This window comes from Gallus gallus, chromosome 5 (assembly GCF_016699485.2).
Source record: "Gallus gallus isolate bGalGal1 chromosome 5, bGalGal1.mat.broiler.GRCg7b, whole genome shotgun sequence".
Taxonomy (NCBI): Eukaryota; Metazoa; Chordata; class Aves; order Galliformes; family Phasianidae; genus Gallus; species Gallus gallus.
The window spans coordinates 16,416,460-16,436,654 of record NC_052536.1 but is presented as its reverse complement, the minus strand read 5'-3'; the positions used below and the strand labels follow the sequence as shown (position 1 = coordinate 16,436,654).

General features: G+C 64.8%; 6 protein-coding genes across 7 annotated transcripts; all 6 read right to left on the bottom strand.

The window, feature by feature from the left end:
• Positions 1-862: 862 nt before the first annotated feature.
• Positions 863-3,906, bottom strand: LOC101748953 (scavenger receptor cysteine-rich type 1 protein M130). Its single transcript, XM_040701941.2, has 7 exons — positions 3,224-3,906; positions 2,794-3,111; positions 2,406-2,720; positions 2,177-2,326; positions 2,023-2,145; positions 1,616-1,930; positions 863-1,538 (listed from the first exon to the last, which is right to left on the bottom strand). The coding sequence occupies exons 1-7, from the start codon at positions 3,537-3,539 to the stop codon at positions 1,207-1,209; spliced, it is 1,869 nt and encodes a 622-aa protein (XP_040557875.1). The 5' UTR covers positions 3,540-3,906; the 3' UTR covers positions 863-1,206.
• Positions 3,907-5,210: 1,304 nt separating this feature from the next.
• On the bottom strand, positions 5,211-6,832 carry LOC107049198 (antigen WC1.1-like). Of its 2 annotated transcripts, XM_025150984.3 has the most exons (5): positions 6,356-6,832; positions 6,093-6,239; positions 5,917-6,006; positions 5,754-5,838; positions 5,214-5,600 (listed from the first exon to the last, which is right to left on the bottom strand). In XM_025150984.3, the coding sequence occupies exons 1-4, from the start codon at positions 6,684-6,686 to the stop codon at positions 5,798-5,800; spliced, it is 609 nt and encodes a 202-aa protein (XP_025006752.2). In that variant the 5' UTR covers positions 6,687-6,832; the 3' UTR covers positions 5,214-5,600; positions 5,754-5,797. The 2 variants fall into 2 exon arrangements, with proteins under 2 accessions (XP_025006751.2, XP_025006752.2); XM_025150983.3 differs by having other exon boundaries at positions 5,211-5,600; positions 5,754-6,006.
• A 1,296-nt stretch (positions 6,833-8,128) lies between these two features.
• LOC112532507 (scavenger receptor cysteine-rich type 1 protein M130-like) lies at positions 8,129-9,282 on the bottom strand (the record flags this gene model as incomplete). Its single annotated transcript, XM_025151109.3, has 4 exons — positions 9,210-9,282; positions 8,777-9,097; positions 8,389-8,703; positions 8,129-8,280 (listed from the first exon to the last, which is right to left on the bottom strand). Coding segments are annotated over exons 1-4 (852 nt in total), but the record flags the coding sequence as incomplete, so codon positions are not given.
• A 3,471-nt stretch (positions 9,283-12,753) lies between these two features.
• On the bottom strand, positions 12,754-15,773 carry LOC107053424 (scavenger receptor cysteine-rich type 1 protein M130-like). The gene is made up of 6 exons (XM_040701753.2): positions 15,107-15,773; positions 14,677-14,994; positions 14,289-14,603; positions 13,907-14,209; positions 13,500-13,814; positions 12,754-13,422 (listed from the first exon to the last, which is right to left on the bottom strand). Exons 1-6 carry the CDS (start codon positions 15,420-15,422, stop codon positions 13,091-13,093), a joined length of 1,899 nt encoding a protein of 632 aa, XP_040557687.1. The 5' UTR covers positions 15,423-15,773; the 3' UTR covers positions 12,754-13,090.
• A 1,318-nt stretch (positions 15,774-17,091) lies between these two features.
• On the bottom strand, positions 17,092-19,338 carry LOC107049199 (scavenger receptor cysteine-rich type 1 protein M130-like). Its single transcript, XM_040701754.2, has 7 exons — positions 19,049-19,338; positions 18,663-18,971; positions 18,236-18,586; positions 17,973-18,119; positions 17,798-17,887; positions 17,636-17,719; positions 17,092-17,482 (listed from the first exon to the last, which is right to left on the bottom strand). Exons 1-7 carry the CDS (start codon positions 19,098-19,100, stop codon positions 17,319-17,321), a joined length of 1,197 nt encoding a protein of 398 aa, XP_040557688.1. The 5' UTR covers positions 19,101-19,338; the 3' UTR covers positions 17,092-17,318.
• On the bottom strand, positions 19,163-20,194 carry LOC121113259 (scavenger receptor cysteine-rich type 1 protein M130-like). The gene has a single exon (XM_040701755.1). The coding sequence runs from the start codon at positions 20,069-20,071 to the stop codon at positions 19,163-19,165; it is 909 nt and encodes a 302-aa protein (XP_040557689.1). The 5' UTR covers positions 20,072-20,194.
• Position 20,195: the final 1 nt, after the last annotated feature.

Sequence of the window (20,195 nt, the reverse complement as noted above, 5' to 3'; positions counted from 1 at the left end):
GTACTCTGGCATCAGGCTGTAGTCCAGCTCCTCATACACAGCCTCAGAGGCAGCATCCTTGCTGGGGCCTGCAAGGCAGCATGTATGGCACCCGTGTCCCCAGTGCACCCACGGTGCTGCCCCATTCTCGGGCACCCCCAGAGTGGTGCCCACCTTGGCACTTGGACTGCGTGCGGTGTGCCTGCACGGCCAGGGCGGCCAGGGCCACGCAGAGCAGCGTCCCCACGAGCACACACAGCACCGTGAGTGCTGACACACTCCTCGGTGCTGCAGTCAGCGGGACAGCGCTGTGGGTGAGTGCTGTGGGGCAGTGATGGGAAGTGTGAGGCCCCATGGGGATCTGATGGCAGCAGTAGGAGGACAGTGAGCATGGACAAAGCCATTTGCTGAGGTGTCTCTGTCCCGGAGGCTGCTACCTGGGGCTGGGCTGGTGGCCTCACTGCTGTCCCTGCTGTCCTCGTCACACATGATGTGTGTGATCCCGGTGGGGCCGCATTCCTGCAGCTGCCAGGGTGCTGAGGGGCAGCGCCATAGCGAGCGGGCCCCCTCCTCACACCTCACCCAACTCAGCCAGGCGGGCTCGGAGCCCTCTGCAGGGTTGTCTGTCAGACTCCCCGCTGTGCCACATCCCAGCTGGTGGCAGACGGCAGAGGCCGTGGCAGGGCTGGTGCCATTGGCGCAAACACGACCCCACGTCCCCTCATGCAGCACCTCCAGGTGCCCACTGCATCTGCTGCTTCCCCCCATCAGCCGCAGGTCCAGCAGCCCTGCAAGGAGGTCAGGGGATCACTGCACCCTGAGGGTGGTGGGGCTGCTCCCATCCAAAGGGATGGTGGCACTCACCTGAGCACACGGCGCCCACACCGCCGCCACGCCGGCAGCCGCGCTGCACAGGGGCCGGGCAGTGCCAGAGAGCCTCCTCTGCCCCAGCGCAGCCCCCAGCACCCAGCCACAGCGTCCCAGTGCCAGGCCCAAAGCGCTCGGAGCCAGGAGCCTCCAGGGCCCATCCGCAGCCCAGCTGGCGGCAGACAACAGTGGCATCCTGCAGGGTCCAGGAGTCCTGGCAGATGGTGCCCCAGGTGCTTTCGCTGTATACCTCCACCCTGCCAGCACAGCGCCCGGGGCCGCCCACCAGCCTCAGCTGCTTGCTTCCTGCGTGGGAATGTCAGGCTGAGGATGGGGATGGCAGCGTGATGCCTGTGGCCCTTACCCAGTGCACTCACCTGAGCAGGCGATGGCCAACTCCTCGGGGCTCTTGCTGGGCTCTGTGGCCATCCGTGTTACATTGCACTGTGCCAGGAGCTCCTCGGTGCCAACACAGCGCAGCTCCTGCAGCTCTATGGGGCCCGAGCCATTGGCCGGCGCAGCATGGATTTTCTCAGGCACACCGCAGCCCAGCTGCCGGCACACCACGGTGGCAGTGCCGTTGTCCCACAGCCCCACAGGCACACGGGCCCAGACTCCGGGGCGCACGGCCACCTCCAGGCGCCCGTCACAACGGCTCTCCCCACCGTGCAGCCGCAGGGGCTCGGCGACACCTGCAACAGCCTGGCTGTGCCGTGGGCTTGGGCAGTGCTCCCCACCTGCTGGGGGTCCCCACGGCCCCCACACCCACCTGAGCAGTTGACGGCTGCAGTGTGCCCGGGGGGGCAGGCAGGCTGCCCCAGCACCTCCACGGGGCACTGGCCCGGGTGCCGCTCGCTCCCACTGCATCTGAAGGCATCGCTCCGTGGCATCCCTGTTCCCATCCCAAAATGGCCGGGTGGGGGCAGGGAGATGGCAGAGCCGCAGCCCAGATGGTGGCAGAGGATGTGTGCATCAGGCATGTCCCAGGCAGTGGCACACAGGGGTCCCCACACCCCTCGTGCCTCCACCTCCACTCGCCCTGTGCAGATTGAGCCTCCGTCCACCAGCTGGAACTTGGTGTAAGCTGCAGGAGAGAGTGGGGATTGTGGAGTGAGGGACTGCCTGGGCATGCCACACTGCATGGGGCTGATGCAGACCCATGGCCCTAGAGCTTACGGGAGCAGATGATTGTAGCAGCATGGGTGCAGGTCTCAATGTGAGGAGGCTGCTGTGTGCAAGCAGAAAGGAGGGGCTCGGTGCCGTTGCACTTGAAGGCGCCATCCCAGAACGGCAGTGCTGCTGCCTCCAAACTGCCCAGCTCCGGGTAGGGCCACTGTAGTACCACAGCCCAGCTCCCTGCAGACGACCTGGGCAGCCATGAGGTCCACATGGCCATGGCAGATGGTGACCCAGGCCTGGCCCTGCCGCACCTCCAGCCTCCCAGAGCACTCGCTGTCCCCTCCGGCCAGCCGGGAGAACCCTGCCAGGAGAGGTGGGCTGCTGGGCTGGGGAATGTGAGCAATTGGCTTTCCACGTGGTGGCATGTGCCCAGCTCTCACCTTGGCAGACCACAGAGGTGTCATAATCAAGAAGGGCACTGTAGGGACCCCAACCCTGAATGCTGCAGTCCCAGATGGCTTTCTCGGTCCCATTGCAGTTGACACGGACCAACATTACAGGACTGCTAACTTGTGAAATTCGCCAGGTAAACTTCGTGCTTGCAGCCGAGCCACAGCCCAGCTGCTGGCACACCACCTCAGCATCATCCATGTCCCAAGCATCGTCAAACACTGTGCCCCAGCGTCCCCGCAGCTTCACCTCCACTCTCCCATCGCAGGGTCCCCGACCGTCTGCCAGCCGCAGCTCCAGCGCCTCTGCATCAGGAATCGGCCTCAGCCCTGCCCAGGGATCCTGGCACACTGTTCCCATCGCAGCCACCCACCTTACCTGTGCAGATCACCCCAACATCCCACTCATGGCCACAGTAGTGATTCCCCCAGCCAAAGTTGGGGCAGTTCTGCAAGATGGACTCTGTGCCGCGACAGAAGGGATGCAGCCAGATGCGTCCCTTGCCCTGCCCAAATGGGGCGTATGGGGACGCATGGGCCACAGTGCCACAGCCCAGCTGGCGGCACACCACGCCCGCCCCTCGTATGTCCCAGTCGAAGTCGTAGCTGCAGACGGAGCCCCATTCGCCTTTGTGCTTCACCTCCACGCGACCGGCACAGCGCCCACCGCCATCCACCAGCCGCAGCTCCTCGCTGCCTGTGGGCACCCCGGTGAGGAGGCTGAGTCTGGGGGTGCCCGTCCCATGGCTGCAACTCTGCTCCTCTGCTTCAGCCCTTTCCCATGGCCACCGCCCTGCCCCACGACTCACCCATGCAGACAAGCACGCACAGCAGCAGCCCCAGCACCCTGGCAGGCACCATCGTGCCCCACATGCACAGCCTGCAGCCCAGGATGGGGAGGGGGAGATATAGGCAGCCCCTGCTGGCAGGAGCCAATGGGGATGGCGAGGTACGGTGGGAGCCGCTATCAGCAGGGTTATCAGCCGCCTGCCGGGTCCCAGCCTCCAATAACCTGCTTCGTGCCCAAATATGAGGCTTGTCTCCGCTGCTGGCGTCACGCAGCCCCACCACGGGGCTCACTGCCTGCATGCCACCGAGGGGAGCCAGCCTGCCTGGGTGCTGCATGTCCCTGAGCAGGGGCTGGGGCTCTGACTGTGCCCATGAGGAGAGGGTCCCCACAGGGACAGGAGTGACCCCAAACGGGGACTCCCTCTGCACTCTAGAGGCCACCACATCACTGTGGGGTCCTGCAGCTGCCTTTGTGCTTCCACAGGCAGCAGTGGTGTGAGTAAGGTCCCCGTGCTGGCCAGGATATACGCAGGAGGGCCATAAGCGGCCCCATGCAGCAGCCAGTGGGACAGAGCATCACCGCCTGCATCTGGGCACATGCAGCCCCGTGCCCTCCCTGCAGCACAGGTACGAGGGGGTGTTTTCCCTGACATGGGGACCTGGAGTCAACACCAACCACATGCAGCTGTCGTTCCTCCTTCACAGAAGCGATGCACCGCATGAGGTGAGGCTCTTCTACTCGAGCCTGCAGCATGTGCCAAGGGGTCTTGCTGCCCTGCTTTGGCAGTGCTGCTCCAGGAGCAGACAGAGAAACAGCTGCGGATTGCAGCCGTCCTTGGGCTGTCCGGCTTCTGCGGGGACAGCACAGAAACCCACCTCCACCGGGGAAGGCTGCAGGGCCGAGCTGTCCCTGCCCATGTCCCCGCGTGCAGCCCGGCGCTGAGGAAGGAGGAAGTGTGCGATGGGTGCGCGGCCGCTTTCAGAAGCGAAACCGTGCCTGTACGCAGGGCTGGGACGTGGGGCAGCGCCCGGCCCCGCTGCAGGGTGAGCGTGTGGCAGCACGGCTCAGTGGGCAGCGGAGGCTCGCAGGAACACGGCTGTGGGGCCGGGCTCCTGCTGAGGGTGCGGGGATGCAACGTGCGGGATGGGGATGCCCGCAGGACCCGGGCATCGCTCCCGCCCCGCTGTGCTCGTGTTGCAGAGCTCCGGCCCTGCCCTGCTCTCGTGAGAGCACCAACACGGCCTCCCCAGCAGCCCCAGGAGGCAGCAGCAGCCCCACAGCAGGGCTCGGCAGGACTGGGACTACAGCTCTGCCAGCAGCACCAGGCGGCACTGCCGCACAGCTCCGGGCCCAGCTGAGAGGCCCCGACCTCAGCCACTGCAGGTCCTGGCGGGCTGCGGTAACAGACAGGTGCAGGAGGTGGCTGAGAGCCCTGACCCGACGTCTCTCGTGTCGCAGGGAGCTCTTCAACGCGTGTGCTCTGCCCACTGCCAACGGAGGCGTCCTCAGAAGTGGAGATCCTGCCAGCAAGCGCAGGGTGAGAGCCAGCTCACTCAGGTTTGCTTCTCAGAACGCCCGTGAAAAGGCTGTGGATGTGCGTGGAGATGCATACATGTACAGTTATCATCTGAGTTTCTGTAACTGCTTTCTGCCCTCTTCCGTTTGTATCTCCCCCCCGAGTTTGTTTACAGCTCTCTCCCCCATGGCACTCTGCGGGGCCGGGGCGCAGTGAGGCGAACGGCCGGGTGCTGCTCAGCTGCCTGCCGGGTGAAACCACAGCGCGTGGCAGCGTGCCTGCACCTGTGTGCCTGTGGGGAGACACGGCCCTCCTTGTCCTTCCACTGCAGCGCAGCGCTCACGGGAGCCATCCCACCTCACCTCTGTCAGCTGCTGTCACTGTGGGCAGCGCCCAGAGCCCATGGGGATGTCTCTGAAATCCAGCTTTGCCCCACAGCCCCGGGGGATGGCTGACGGACTCAGGTGGAGGAGCCAAGAATGCAAGTGACTTTCTGCAGAGTTCTGAGCTTTTAATGTTTATTAAAAGAGATACTCATAAGGAGGGAGCTACAGGAAGATAATTAAAAAAAGCTGTTGAGCTGTTGTGTCCCGGCTGCAGGAAGGAGAACCGAGCAGTTTGCTGCTGTTACATGCAGCACTGAAGAGGGAGCGGTGATGCTGCCACGGCGTCTTGGGGACAGAGGTCCCTGTCCCAGCCATGTCCCCGGGGCCTGCTCACAGCGACGTCCCCAGGGTGCAGACACCAACGTCGTCATAGCCCATGTCCTCGGGGGGCTGTGCCGGGGCATCCGCGGTCTGGGGAGAGGGGGACACCTCCGGCACAGCCATAACGTCGTCGTAGCCATGCGAGGAGCTGTGCTGGGGCTGGGCAGGGGGGTCTGCAACAGACACAGAGGGGACGTGGGTGAGGACACAGCTGGGAGGGCCTTCGTGCCCACACCTCTGCATCACTGCTGTCTGGCCATGTATCTTCAGAAGGGTACCCACTGCCTTTCTGTCCTCACAGTGCACCTCTGTGCTCACGTCCCTACCTGGGGACACCTGGAGGTCACTCTCCTCTGCACCGTCCCCACTGTTATCGAACGGTTTTTTTGCCTGAGCCCTGGGATAGGGAACCTGAAAAGGAGGAAGTGTGTTGGGGACATGACAGGGGAAGGGGACAGCCCCAGGCCCCGGGGACCATCCCGCTCCCACCTGTGTGGCTGGGCACCTCCTGGTACTCTGGCATCAGGCTGTAGTCCAGCTCCTCATACACAGCCTCGGAGGCAACATTCTTGCTGGGGCCTGCAAGGCAGCATGCATGGCACCCGAGTGCCCGATGTCCCCCACGGTGCTGCCCCATACTCGGGGACCCCCATAGTGATGCCCACCTTGGCAGTGTGCCCGTGTGCGGTGTGCCTGCACGGCCAGGGCGGCCAGGGCCACGCAGAGCAGCGTCCCCAGGAGCACACACAGCACCGTGGGTGCTGACACACTCCTCGGTGCTGCAGTCAGCGGGACAGTGCTGTGGGTGAGAGCTGTGGGGCAGTGATGGGAAGTGTGAGGCCCCATGGGGATCTGATGGCAGCGGTTAGAGGACAGTGAGCATGGACAAAGCCATTTGCTGAGGAGTCTCTGTCCCGGAGGCTGCTACCTGGGGCTGGGCTGGTGGCCTCACTGCTGTCCCTGCTGTCCTCGTCACACGTGATGTGTGTGATCCCGGTGGGGCCGCATTCCTGCAGCTGCCAGGGTGCCGAGGGGCAGCGCCATAGCGAGCGGGCCCCCTCCTCACACCTCACCCAGCTCAGCCAGGCGGGCTCGGAGCCCTCTGCAGGGTTGTCTGTCAGACTCCCCGCTGTGCCACATCCCAGCTGGCGGCAGACGGCAGTGGCCGTGGCAGGGCTGGTGCCATTGGCGCAAACACGACCCCACGTCCCCTCATGCAGCACCTCCAGGTGCCCACTGCATCTGCTGCTTCCCCCCATCAGCCGCAGGTCCAGCAGCCCTGCAAGGAGGTCAGGGGATCACTGCACCCTGAGGGTGGTGGGGCTGCTCCCATCCAGAGGGATGGTGGCACTCACCTGAGCACACAGCGCCCGCACCGCCGCCACGCCGGCAGCCGCGCTGCACTGGGGCCGGGCAGTGCCAGAGAGCATCCTCTGTCCCAGTGCAGCCCCCAGCACCCAGCCACAGCAGTCCCAGTGCCAGGCCCAAAGCGCTCGGAGCCTGGAGCCTCCAGGGCCCTTCCGCAGCCCAGCTGGCGGCAGACAACAGGTGGCATCCTGCAGGGTCCAGGATGTCCTGGCAGATGGTGCCCCAGGTGCCTTCGCTGTACACCTCCACCCTGCCAGCACAGCGCCCGCAGCCGCCCACCAGCCTCAGCTGCTTGCTTCCTGCGTGGGGAATTGTCAGGCTGAGGATGCAGATGGCAGTGTGCTGCCCACAGCCTTTCCTCAGTGCACTCACCTGAGCATGCGATGGCCAACTCCTCGGGGTTCTTGCTGGGCTCTGCGGCCATCCGTGTTGCATTGCACTGTGCCAGGAGCTCCTCGGTGCCAACACAGCGCAGCTCCTGCAGCTCTATGGGGCCCGAGCCATTGGCCGGCGCAGCATGGATTTTCTCAGGCACACCGCAGCCCAGCTGCCGGCACACCACGGTGGCAGTGCCGTTGTCCCACAGCCCCACAGGACACACGGGCCCAGACTCCGGGGCGCACGGCCACCTCCAGGCGCCCGTCACAATGGCTCTCCCCACCGTGCAGCCGCAGGGGCTCGGCGACACCTGCAACAGCCTGGCTGTGCCGTGGGCTTGGGCAGTGCTCCCCACCTGCTGGGGGTCCCCACGGCCCCCACACCCACCTGAGCAGTTGACGGCTGCAGTGTGCCCGGGGGGGCAGGCTGGGCTGCCCCAGCACCTCCACGGGGCACTGGCCCGGGTGCCGCTCAGCTCCCACTGCATCTGAAGGCATCGCTCCGCAGCATCCCTGTTCCCCATCCCAAAATGGCCCGGTGGGGGAAGGGAGACAGCAGATGCCACAGCCCAGATGGTCGCAGAGGACGTGTGCATCAGGCATGTCCCAGGCAGTGGCACACAGGGTCCCCCACACCCCTCGTGCCTCCACCTCCACTCGCCCATCACAGACCGAGACTCCGTCTGCCAGCCGGAACCCGTTGTACGCTGCAGCAGAGAGAGGTGCTGGAGTTGGTGGAGTGGGAAATTCCCCAGGCCACCACATGGTTTGGGGCTGATGTAGCCCTGCAGACCCCGCACTTACGGGAGCAGATGATGGTAGCGGGTTGGGTGCAGTTCTGGATGTGGGGAGGCCGCTTTGTGCAAGCGGACAGGAAGGGCTCGGTGCCATTGCACTCGAAGGCACCATTCCAGAATAGCCCTGCTGGTACCCCAAACGGCTCAGCCCCAGATAGGGGCCAGTGCAGTACCACAGCCCAGCTCCCTGCAGACGACCTGGGCGGCCATGAGGTCCACGTGGCCATGGCAGACGCTGACCCAGGTCTGGCCCTGCCGCACCTCCAGCCTTCCTGAGCACTCGCTGTCCCCTCCGGCCAGCCGGGAGAACCCTGCCAGGAGAGGTGGGCTGCTGGGCTGGGGAATGTGGGCTCCCCACGTGGCGCCCTACTTTGCTTACCACATGACTCCCCTCACTGCCTGCTGCCCACAGGTCTCACCTTGGCAGACCACAGAGGCGTTATAATCAGTCATGACACTGTAGGGACCCCAACTCTGAATGTTGCAGTCCCAGATGGCTTTCTCAGTTCCCTTGCAGTTGACACGGGCCAACATTAGGGTACTGTGGGCTTCCAAAATGTGTGAGGTAAAAGTGGTGTGAGCAGCAGAGCCACAGCCCAGCTGCTGGCACACCACCTCGGCATGATTCATGCCCCAAGCACCGTCATACACTGTGCCCCAGCGTCCCCGCAGCTTCATCTCCACTCTCCCATCGCAGGGTCCCCGACCGTCCACCAGCCGCAGCTCCAGCGCCTCTGCATCAGGAATCAGCCTCAGCCCTGCCCAGGGGTCCTGGCACTCTGTTCCCATCGCAGCCAATCACCTTACCTGTGCAGATCACCCCAACATCCCACTCATGGCCACAGTAGTGGTTCCCCCAGCCGTAGTGAGAGCAGTCCTGCAGGGTGGTCTCAGTGCCATCGCAGAAGATGGTATGCAGCCAGATGCGTCCCTTGCCCTGCCCAAATGGGGCGTATGGGGACGTATGGGCCACAGTGCCACAGCCCAGCTGGCGGCACACCACACTGGCCTCTCGCGTGCTCCACTGCATGTCATAGCTGCAGATGGAGCCCCATTCGCCTTCGTGCTTCACCTCCACGCGACCGGCACAGCGCCCACCGCCATCCACCAGCCGCAGCTCCTCGCTGCCTGTGGGCATGCGGAAGAGGTGGCTGAGCCTGGGAGTGCCCGTCCCATGGCGGCAACTCTGCCCCTCTGCTTCAGCCCTTTCCCATGGCCACCGCCCTGCCCCACGACTCACCCATGCAGACATGCACGCACAGCAGCAGCCCCAGCACCCTGGCAGGCACCATCGTGCCCCACATGCACAGCCTGCAGCCCAGGATGGGGAGGGGGAGATATAGGCAGCCCCTGCTGGCAGGAGCCAATGGGGATGGCGAGGTACGGTGGGAGCCGCTATCAGCAGGGTTATCAGCCGCCTGCCGGGTCCCAGCCTCCAATAACCTGCTTCGTGCCCAAATATGAGGCTTGTCTCCGCTGCTGGCGTCACGCAGCCCCACCACGGGGCTCACTGCCTGCATGCCACCGAGGGGAGCCAGCCTGCCTGGGTGCTGCATGTCCCTGAGCAGGGGCTGGGGCTCTGACTGTGCCCATGAGGAGAGGGTCCCCACAGGGACAGGAGTGACCCCAAACGGGGACTCCCTCTGCACTCTAGAGGCCACCACATCACTGTGGGGTCCTGCAGCTGCCTTTGTGCTTCCACAGGCAGCAGTGGTGTGATTAAGGTCCCCGTACTGGCCAGGATATACGCAGGAGGGCCATAAGCGGCCCCATGCAGCAGCCAGTGGGACAGAGCATCACCGCCTGCATCTGGGCACATGCAGCCCCGTGCCCTCCCTGCAGCACAGGTACGAGGGGGTGTTTTCCCTGACATGGGGACCTGGAGTCAACACCAACCACATGCAGCTGTCGTTCCACGTGCACAGAAGCGATGCACCGCATGAGGTGAGGCTCTTCTACTCGAGCCTGCAGCATGTGCCAAGGGGTCTTGCTGCCCTGCTTTGGTATCGCTGCTCCAGGAGCAGACAGAGAAACAGCTTTGGGTTGCAGCCGTCCTTGGGCTGTCCGGCTACTGCGGGGACAGCACAGAAACCCACCTCCACCGGGGAAGGCTGCAGGGCCGAGCTGTTCCTGCCTGTGTCCCCGCGTGCAGCCCGGCGCTGGGGAAGGAGGAAGTGTGCGATGGGTGCGCGGCCGCTTTCAGAAGCGAAACCGTGCCTGTACGCAGGGCTGGGACGTGGGGCAGCGCCCGGCCCCGCTGCAGGGTGAGCGCGTGGCAGCACGGCTCAGTGGGCAGCGGGGGCTCGCGGGAACACGGCTGTGGGGCCGGGCTCCTGCTGAGGGTGCAGGGATGCAACGTGCGGGATGGGGATGCCCGCAGGACCCGGGCATCGCTCCCACCCCGCTGTGCTCGTGTTGCAGATCACCAACACGGCCTCCCCAGCAGCCCCAGGAGGCAGCAGCAGCCCCCCAGCAGGGCTCGGCAGGACTGGGACTACAGCTCTGCCAGCAGCACCAGGCGGCACTGCCGCACAGCTCCGGGCCCAGCTGAGAGGCCCCGACCTCAGCCACTGCAGGTCCTGGCGGGCTGCGGTAACAGACAGGTGCAGGAGGTGGCTGAGAGCCCTGACCCGACGTCTCTCGTGTCAGAGGGAGCTCTTCAACGCGTGTGCTCTGCCCACTGCCAACGGAGGCGTCCTCAGAAGTGGAGATCCTGCCAGCAAGCGCAGGGTGAGAGCCAGCTCACTCAGGTTTGCTTCTCAGAACGCCCGTGAAAAGGCTGTGGATGTGCGTGGAGATGCATACATGTACAGTTATCATCTGAGTTTCTGTAACTGCTTTCTGCCCTCTTCCGTTTGTATCTCCCCCCGAGTTTGTTTACAGCTCTCTCCCCCATGGCACTCTGCGGGGCCGGGGCGCAGTGAGCGAACGGCCGGGTGCTGCTCAGCTGCCTGCCGGGTGAAACCACAGCGCGTGGCAGCGTGCCTGCACCTGTGTGCCTGTGGGGACACGCGGCCCTCCTTGTCCTTCCACTGCAGCGCAGCGCTCACGGGAGCCATCCCACCTCACCTCTGTCAGCTGCTGTCACTGTGGGCAGCGCCCAGAGCCCATGGGGATGTCTCTGAAATCCAGCTTTGCCCCACAGCCCCCGGGGATGGCTGACGGACTCAGGTGGAGGAGCCAAGAATGCAAGTGAGGTTCTGCAGAGTTCTGGGCTTTTAATGTTTATTAAAAGAGGTACTCATAAGGAGGGAGCTACAGGAAGATAATTAAAAAAAGCTGTTGAGCTGTTGTGTCCCGGATGCAGGAAGGAGAACCGAGCAGTTTGCTGCTGTCCTGTGTACCAGGCAGGTAGAGGTGATGCTGCCACGGCATCTTGGGGACAGAGGTCCCTGTCCCAGCCATGTCCCCGGGGCCTGCTCACAGCGACGTCCCCAGGGTGCAGACACCAACGTCGTCATAGCCCATGTCCTCGGGGGGCTGTGCCGGGGCATCCGCGGGCTGGGGAGAGGGGGACACCTGCGGCACAGCCATAACGTCGTCGTAGCCATGCGAGGAGCTGTGCTGGGGCTGGGCACGGGGGTCTGCAACAGACACAGGGGGGACGTGGGTGAGGACACAGCCGGGAGGGCCTTCGTGCCCACACCTCCCCATCACTGCTGTTTGGCTACGTCTATTCAGAAGGGTACCCAAGTGCCCTTCTGTCCTCACAGTGCACCTCTGTGCTCACGTCCCTACCTGGGGACACCTGGAGGTCACTCTCCTCTGCGCCATCCCCACTGTGATTGGACAGTTTTCTCCCTGAGCCCTGGGATAGGGAGCCTGTGGGGGAGAAAGGGCGTTGGGGACATGACAGGGGATGGGGACAGCCCGGGCGACCGTCTCGCTCCCACCTGTGTGGCTGGGCACCTCCTGGTACTCTGGCATCAGGCTGTAGTCCAGCTCCTCATACACAGCCTCAGAGGCAGCATCCTTGCTGGGGCCTGCAAGGCAGCATGTATGGCACCCGTGTCCCCAGTGCACCCACGGTGCTGCCCCATTCTCGGGCACCCCCAGAGTGGTGCCCACCTTGGCACTTGGACTGCGTGCGGTGTGCCTGCACGGCCAGGGCGGCCAGGGCCACGCAGAGCAGCGTCCCCACGAGCACACACAGCACCGTGAGTGCTGACACACTCCTCGGTGCTGCAGTCAGCGGGACAGCGCTGTGGGTGAGTGCTGTGGGGCAGTGATGGGAAGTGTGAGGCCCCATGGGGATCTGATGGCAGCAGTAGGAGGACAGTGAGCATGGACAAAGCCATTTGCTGAGGTGTCTCTGTCCCGGAGGCTGCTACCTGGGGCTGGGCTGGTGGCCTCACTGCTGTCCCTGCTGTCCTCGTCACACATGATGTGTGTGATCCCGGTGGGGCCGCATTCCTGCAGCTGCCAGGGTGCTGAGGGGCAGCGCCATAGCGAGCGGGCCCCCTCCTCACACCTCACCCAACTCAGCCAGGCGGGCTCGGAGCCCTCTGCAGGGTTGTCTGTCAGACTCCCCGCTGTGCCACATCCCAGCTGGTGGCAGACGGCAGAGGCCGTGGCAGGGCTGGTGCCATTGGCGCAAACACGACCCCACGTCCCCTCATGCAGCACCTCCAGGTGCCCACTGCATCTGCTGCTTCCCCCCATCAGCCGCAGGTCCAGCAGCCCTGCAAGGAGGTCAGGGGATCACTGCACCCTGAGGGTGGTGGGGCTGCTCCCATCCAAAGGGATGGTGGCACTCACCTGAGCACACGGCGCCCACACCGCCGCCACGCCGGCAGCCGCGCTGCACAGGGGCCGGGCAGTGCCAGAGAGCCTCCTCTGCCCCAGCGCAGCCCCCAGCACCCAGCCACAGCGTCCCAGTGCCAGGCCCAAAGCGCTCGGAGCCAGGAGCCTCCAGGGCCCATCCGCAGCCCAGCTGGCGGCAGACAACAGTGGCATCCTGCAGGGTCCAGGAGTCCTGGCAGATGGTGCCCCAGGTGCTTTCGCTGTATACCTCCACCCTGCCAGCACAGCGCCCGGGGCCGCCCACCAGCCTCAGCTGCTTGCTTCCTGCGTGGGAATGTCAGGCTGAGGATGGGGATGGCAGCGTGATGCCTGTGGCCCTTACCCAGTGCACTCACCTGAGCAGGCGATGGCCAACTCCTCGGGGCTCTTGCTGGGCTCTGTGGCCATCCGTGTTACATTGCACTGTGCCAGGAGCTCCTCGGTGCCAACACAGCGCAGCTCCTGCAGCTCTATGGGGCCCGAGCCATTGGCCGGCGCAGCATGGATTTTCTCAGGCACACCGCAGCCCAGCTGCCGGCACACCACGGTGGCAGTGCCGTTGTCCCACAGCCCCACAGGCACACGGGCCCAGACTCCGGGGCGCACGGCCACCTCCAGGCGCCCGTCACAACGGCTCTCCCCACCGTGCAGCCGCAGGGGCTCGGCGACACCTGCAACAGCCTGGCTGTGCCGTGGGCTTGGGCAGTGCTCCCCACCTGCTGGGGGTCCCCACGGCCCCCACACCCACCTGAGCAGTTGACGGCTGCAGTGTGCCCGGGGGGGCAGGCAGGCTGCCCCAGCACCTCCACGGGGCACTGGCCCGGGTGCCGCTCGCTCCCACTGCATCTGAAGGCATCGCTCCGTGGCATCCCTGTTCCCATCCCAAAATGGCCGGGTGGGGGCAGGGAGATGGCAGAGCCGCAGCCCAGATGGTGGCAGAGGATGTGTGCATCAGGCATGTCCCAGGCAGTGGCACACAGGGGTCCCCACACCCCTCGTGCCTCCACCTCCACTCGCCCTGTGCAGATTGAGCCTCCGTCCACCAGCTGGAACTTGGTGTAAGCTGCAGGAGAGAGTGGGGATTGTGGAGTGAGGGACTGCCTGGGCATGCCACACTGCATGGGGCTGATGCAGACCCATGGCCCTAGAGCTTACGGGAGCAGATGATTGTAGCAGCATGGGTGCAGGTCTCAATGTGAGGAGGCTGCTGTGTGCAAGCAGAAAGGAGGGGCTCGGTGCCGTTGCACTTGAAGGCGCCATCCCAGAACGGCAGTGCTGCTGCTCCAAACTGCCCAGCTCCGGGTAGGGCCACTGTAGTACCACAGCCCAGCTCCCTGCAGACGACCTGGGCAGCCATGAGGTCCACATGGCCATGGCAGATGGTGACCCAGGCCTGGCCCTGCCGCACCTCCAGCCTCCCAGAGCACTCGCTGTCCCCTCCGGCCAGCCGGGAGAACCCTGCCAGGAGAGGTGGGCTGCTGGGCTGGGGAATGTGAGCAATTGGCTTTCCACGTGGTGGCATGTGCCCAGCTCTCACCTTGGCAGACCACAGAGGTGTCATAATCAAGAAGGGCACTGTAGGGACCCCAACCCTGAATGCTGCAGTCCCAGATGGCTTTCTCGGTCCCATTGCAGTTGACACGGACCAACATTACAGGACTGCTAACTTGTGAAATTCGCCAGGTAAACTTCGTGCTTGCAGCCGAGCCACAGCCCAGCTGCTGGCACACCACCTCAGCATCATCCATGTCCCAAGCATCGTCAAACACTGTGCCCCAGCGTCCCCGCAGCTTCACCTCCACTCTCCCATCGCAGGGTCCCCGACCGTCTGCCAGCCGCAGCTCCAGCGCCTCTGCATCAGGAATCGGCCTCAGCCCTGCCCAGGGATCCTGGCACACTGTTCCCATCGCAGCCACCCACCTTACCTGTGCAGATCACCCCAACATCCCACTCATGGCCACAGTAGTGATTCCCCCAGCCAAAGTTGGGGCAGTTCTGCAAGATGGACTCTGTGCCGCGACAGAAGGGATGCAGCCAGATGCGTCCCTTGCCCTGCCCAAATGGGGCGTATGGGGACGCATGGGCCACAGTGCCACAGCCCAGCTGGCGGCACACCACGCCCGCCCCTCGTATGTCCCAGTCGAAGTCGTAGCTGCAGACGGAGCCCCATTCGCCTTTGTGCTTCACCTCCACGCGACCGGCACAGCGCCCACCGCCATCCACCAGCCGCAGCTCCTCGCTGCCTGTGGGCACCCCGGTGAGGAGGCTGAGTCTGGGGGTGCCCGTCCCATGGCTGCAACTCTGCTCCTCTGCTTCAGCCCTTTCCCATGGCCACCGCCCTGCCCCACGACTCACCCATGCAGACAAGCACGCACAGCAGCAGCCCCAGCACCCTGGCAGGCACCATCGTGCCCCACATGCACAGCCTGCAGCCCAGGATGGGGAGGGGGAGATATAGGCAGCCCCTGCTGGCAGGAGCCAATGGGGATGGCGAGGTACGGTGGGAGCCGCTATCAGCAGGGTTATCAGCCGCCTGCCGGGTCCCAGCCTCCAATAACCTGCTTCGTGCCCAAATATGAGGCTTGTCTCCGCTGCTGGCGTCACGCAGCCCCACCACGGGGCTCACTGCCTGCATGCCACCGAGGGGAGCCAGCCTGCCTGGGTGCTGCATGTCCCTGAGCAGGGGCTGGGGCTCTGACTGTGCCCATGAGGAGAGGGTCCCCACAGGGACAGGAGTGACCCCAAACGGGGACTCCCTCTGCACTCTAGAGGCCACCACATCACTGTGGGGTCCTGCAGCTGCCTTTGTGCTTCCACAGGCAGCAGTGGTGTGAGTAAGGTCCCCGTGCTGGCCAGGATATACGCAGGAGGGCCATAAGCGGCCCCATGCAGCAGCCAGTGGGACAGAGCATCACCGCCTGCATCTGGGCACATGCAGCCCCGTGCCCTCCCTGCAGCACAGGTACGAGGGGGTGTTTTCCCTGACATGGGGACCTGGAGTCAACACCAACCACATGCAGCTGTCGTTCCTCCTTCACAGAAGCGATGCACCGCATGAGGTGAGGCTCTTCTACTCGAGCCTGCAGCATGTGCCAAGGGGTCTTGCTGCCCTGCTTTGGCAGTGCTGCTCCAGGAGCAGACAGAGAAACAGCTGCGGATTGCAGCCGTCCTTGGGCTGTCCGGCTTCTGCGGGGACAGCACAGAAACCCACCTCCACCGGGGAAGGCTGCAGGGCCGAGCTGTCCCTGCCCATGTCCCCGCGTGCAGCCCGGCGCTGAGGAAGGAGGAAGTGTGCGATGGGTGCGCGGCCGCTTTCAGAAGCGAAACCGTGCCTGTACGCAGGGCTGGGACGTGGGGCAGCGCCCGGCCCCGCTGCAGGGTGAGCGTGTGGCAGCACGGCTCAGTGGGCAGCGGAGGCTCGCAGGAACACGGCTGTGGGGCCGGGCTCCTGCTGAGGGTGCGGGGATGCAACGTGCGGGATGGGGATGCCCGCAGGACCCGGGCATCGCTCCCGCCCCGCTGTGCTCGTGTTGCAGAGCTCCGGCCCTGCCCTGCTCTCGTGAGAGCACCAACACGGCCTCCCCAGCAGCCCCAGGAGGCAGCAGCAGCCCCACAGCAGGGCTCGGCAGGACTGGGACTACAGCTCTGCCAGCAGCACCAGGCGGCACTGCCGCACAGCTCCGGGCCCAGCTGAGAGGCCCCGACCTCAGCCACTGCAGGTCCTGGCGGGCTGCGGTAACAGACAGGTGCAGGAGGTGGCTGAGAGCCCTGACCCGACGTCTCTCGTGTCGCAGGGAGCTCTTCAACGCGTGTGCTCTGCCCACTGCCAACGGAGGCGTCCTCAGAAGTGGAGATCCTGCCAGCAAGCGCAGGGTGAGAGCCAGCTCACTCAGGTTTGCTTCTCAGAACGCCCGTGAAAAGGCTGTGGATGTGCGTGGAGATGCATACATGTACAGTTATCATCTGAGTTTCTGTAACTGCTTTCTGCCCTCTTCCGTTTGTATCTCCCCCCGAGTTTGTTTACAGCTCTCTCCCCCATGGCACTCTGCGGGGCCGGGGCGCAGTGAGCGAACGGCCGGGTGCTGCTCAGCTGCCTGCCGGGTGAAACCACAGCGCGTGGCAGCGTGCCTGCACCTGTGTGCCTGTGGGGAGACACGGCCCTCCTTGTCCTTCCACTGCAGCGCAGCGCTCACGGGAGCCATCCCACCTCACCTCTGTCAGCTGCTGTCACTGTGGGCAGCGCCCAGAGCCCATGGGGATGTCTCTGAAATCCAGCTTTGCCCCACAGCCCCGGGGGATGGCTGACGGACTCAGGTGGAGGAGCCAAGAATGCAAGTGACTTTCTGCAGAGTTCTGAGCTTTTAATGTTTATTAAAAGAGATACTCATAAGGAGGGAGCTACAGGAAGATAATTAAAAAAAAGCTGTTGAGCTGTTGTGTCCCGGCTGCAGGAAGGAGAACCGAGCAGTTTGCTGCTGTTACATGCAGCACTGAAGAGGGAGCGGTGATGCTGCCACGGCGTCTTGGGGACAGAGGTCCCTGTCCCAGCCATGTCCCCGGGGCCTGCTCACAGCGACGTCCCCAGGGTGCAGACACCAACGTCGTCATAGCCCATGTCCTCGGGGGGCTGTGCCGGGGCATCCGCGGTCTGGGGAGAGGGGGACACCTCCGGCACAGCCATAACGTCGTCGTAGCCATGCGAGGAGCTGTGCTGGGGCTGGGCAGGGGGGTCTGCAACAGACACAGAGGGGACGTGGGTGAGGACACAGCTGGGAGGGCCTTCGTGCCCACACCTCTGCATCACTGCTGTCTGGCCATGTATCTTCAGAAGGGTACCCACTGCCTTTCTGTCCTCACAGTGCACCTCTGTGCTCACGTCCCTACCTGGGGACACCTGGAGGTCACTCTCCTCTGCACCGTCCCCACTGTTATCGAACGGTTTTTTGCCTGAGCCCTGGGATAGGGAACCTGAAAAGGAGGAAGTGTGTTGGGGACATGACAGGGGAAGGGGACAGCCCCAGGCCCCGGGGACCATCCCGCTCCCACCTGTGTGGCTGGGCACCTCCTGGTACTCTGGCATCAGGCTGTAGTCCAGCTCCTCATACACAGCCTCGGAGGCAACATTCTTGCTGGGGCCTGCAAGGCAGCATGCATGGCACCCGAGTGCCCGATGTCCCCACGGTGCTGCCCCATACTCGGGGACCCCCATAGTGATGCCCACCTTGGCAGTGTGCCCGTGTGCGGTGTGCCTGCACGGCCAGGGCGGCCAGGGCCACGCAGAGCAGCGTCCCCAGGAGCACACACAGCACCGTGGGTGCTGACACACTCCTCGGTGCTGCAGTCAGCGGGACAGTGCTGTGGGTGAGAGCTGTGGGGCAGTGATGGGAAGTGTGAGGCCCCATGGGGATCTGATGGCAGCGGTTAGAGGACAGTGAGCATGGACAAAGCCATTTGCTGAGGAGTCTCTGTCCCGGAGGCTGCTACCTGGGGCTGGGCTGGTGGCCTCACTGCTGTCCCTGCTGTCCTCGTCACACGTGATGTGTGTGATCCCGGTGGGGCCGCATTCCTGCAGCTGCCAGGGTGCCGAGGGGCAGCGCCATAGCGAGCGGGCCCCCTCCTCACACCTCACCCAGCTCAGCCAGGCGGGCTCGGAGCCCTCTGCAGGGTTGTCTGTCAGACTCCCCGCTGTGCCACATCCCAGCTGGCGGCAGACGGCAGTGGCCGTGGCAGGGCTGGTGCCATTGGCGCAAACACGACCCCACGTCCCCTCATGCAGCACCTCCAGGTGCCCACTGCATCTGCTGCTTCCCCCCATCAGCCGCAGGTCCAGCAGCCCTGCAAGGAGGTCAGGGGATCACTGCACCCTGAGGGTGGTGGGGCTGCTCCCATCCAGAGGGATGGTGGCACTCACCTGAGCACACAGCGCCCGCACCGCCGCCACGCCGGCAGCCGCGCTGCACTGGGGCCGGGCAGTGCCAGAGAGCATCCTCTGTCCCAGTGCAGCCCCCAGCACCCAGCCACAGCATCCCAGTGCCAGGCCCAAAGCGCTCGGAGCCGGGAGCCTCCAGGGCCCTTCCGCAGCCCAGCTGGCGGCAGACGACGGTGGCATCCTGCAGGGTCCAGGTGTCCTGGCAGATGGTGCCCCAGGTGCCCTCGCTGTACACCTCCACCCTGCCAGCACAGCGCCCGCGGCCGCCCACCAGCCTCAGCTGCTTGCTTCCTGCGTTGGAGGGTTGGAGTTGGACTGGGGATGGGGATGGCAGCGTGCTGCTTGTGGCCCTTACCCAGTGCACTCACCTGAGCATGCGATGGCCAACTCCTCGGGGTTCTTGCTGGGCTCTGCGGCCATCCGTGTTGCATTGCACTGTGCCAGGAGCTCCTCGGTGCCAACACAGCGCAGCTCCTGCAGCTCTATGGGGCCCGAGCCATTGGCTGGCACAGCATGGATTTTCTCAGGCACACCGCAGCCCAGCTGCCGGCACACCACGGTGGCAGTGCCGTTGTCCCACAGCCCCACAGGCACACGGGCCCAGACTCCGGGGCGCACGGCCACCTCCAGCCGCCCGTCACAATGGCTCTCCCCACCGTGCAGCCGCAGGGGCTCGGCGACACCTGCAACAGCCTGGCTGTGCCGTGGGCTTGGGCAGTACTCCCCACCTGCTGGGGGTCCCCACGGCCCCCACACCCACCTGAGCAGTTGACGGCTGCAGTGTGCCCGGGGGGGCAGGTGGGCTGCCCCAGCACCTCCACGGGGCACTGGCCCGGGTGCCGCTCACTCCCACTGCATCTGAAGGCATCGCTCCGCAGCATCCCTGTCCCCATCCCAAAATGGCCCGGTGGGGGCAGGGAGACAGCAGTGCCACAGCCCAGATGGTGGCAGAGGACGTGTGCGTCAGGCAGGTCCCAGGCAGTGGCACACAGGGTCCCCCACACCCCTCGTGCCTCCACCTCCACTCGCCCATCGCACACTGAGACTCCGTCTGCCAGCCGGAACCCGCTGTAGGCTGCAGCAGAGAGAGGTGCTGGAGTTGGTGGAGTGGGAAATTCCCCAGGCCACCACATGGTTTGGGGCTGATGTAGCCCTGCAGAGCCAGCACTTACGGGAGCAGATGATGGTAGCGGGTTGGGTGCAGTTCTGGATGTGGGGAGGCCGCTTTGTGCAAGCGGACAGGGAGGGCTCGGTGCCATTGCACTCGAAGGCACCATTCCAGAATAGCCCTGCTCGTACCCCAAACAGCTCAGCCCCAGATAGGGCCAGTGCAGTACCACAGCCCAGCTCTCTGCAGACCACCTGGGCGGCCATGAGGTCCACGTGGCCATGGCAGACGCTGACCCAGGTCTGGCCCTGCCGCACCTCCAGCCTCCCTGAGCACTCGCTGTCCCCTCCGGCCAGCCGGGAGAATCCTGCCAGGAGAGGTGGGCTGCTGGGCTGGGGGAATGTGGG

What these genes read in the sequence shown, in the direction of transcription:
- LOC101748953 (XM_040701941.2), bottom strand. Translation starts at nt 3,539, where the DNA reads ATGCAGCACCCAGGCAGGCTGGCTCCCCTCGGTGGCATGCAGGCAGTG. An exon ending in GGGCTGTGGTACTACAGTGG is followed by an intron (nt 2,146 to 2,176) that starts CCCTACCCGGAG and finishes GTTTGGAGGCAG; the next exon opens with CAGCACTGCCGTTCTGGGAT. An exon ending in TGCTACAATCATCTGCTCCC is followed by an intron (nt 1,931 to 2,022) that starts GTAAGCTCTAGG and finishes TCTCTCCTGCAG; the next exon opens with CTTACACCAAGTTCCAGCTG.
- LOC107049198 (XM_025150983.3), bottom strand. Translation starts at nt 6,686, where the DNA reads ATGGGGGGAAGCAGCAGATGCAGTGGGCACCTGGAGGTGCTGCATGAG. An exon ending in GGCCACCAGCCCAGCCCCAG is followed by an intron (nt 6,240 to 6,355) that starts GTAGCAGCCTCC and finishes ACTGCCCCACAG; the next exon opens with CTCTCACCCACAGCACTGTC. An exon ending in CACACGGGCACACTGCCAAG is followed by an intron (nt 6,007 to 6,092) that starts GTGGGCATCACT and finishes GCTGCCTTGCAG; the next exon opens with GCCCCAGCAAGAATGTTGCC.
- LOC107053424 (XM_040701753.2), bottom strand. Translation starts at nt 15,422, where the DNA reads ATGCAGCACCCAGGCAGGCTGGCTCCCCTCGGTGGCATGCAGGCAGTG. An exon ending in GTGCGTGCTTGTCTGCATGG is followed by an intron (nt 14,995 to 15,106) that starts GTGAGTCGTGGG and finishes GGGTGCCCACAG; the next exon opens with GCAGCGAGGAGCTGCGGCTG. An exon ending in TGTTGGGGTGATCTGCACAG is followed by an intron (nt 14,604 to 14,676) that starts GTAAGGTGGGTG and finishes TTCCTGATGCAG; the next exon opens with AGGCGCTGGAGCTGCGGCTG.
- LOC107049199 (XM_040701754.2), bottom strand. Translation starts at nt 19,100, where the DNA reads ATGGCCGCAGAGCCCAGCAAGAACCCCGAGGAGTTGGCCATCGCATGC. An exon ending in GTTGGCCATCGCATGCTCAG is followed by an intron (nt 18,972 to 19,048) that starts GTGAGTGCACTG and finishes CCTCCAACGCAG; the next exon opens with GAAGCAAGCAGCTGAGGCTG. An exon ending in TGCGGGCGCTGTGTGCTCAG is followed by an intron (nt 18,587 to 18,662) that starts GTGAGTGCCACC and finishes ACCTCCTTGCAG; the next exon opens with GGCTGCTGGACCTGCGGCTG.
- LOC121113259 (XM_040701755.1), bottom strand. Translation starts at nt 20,071, where the DNA reads ATGGCCACGTGGACCTCATGGCCGCCCAGGTGGTCTGCAGAGAGCTGG.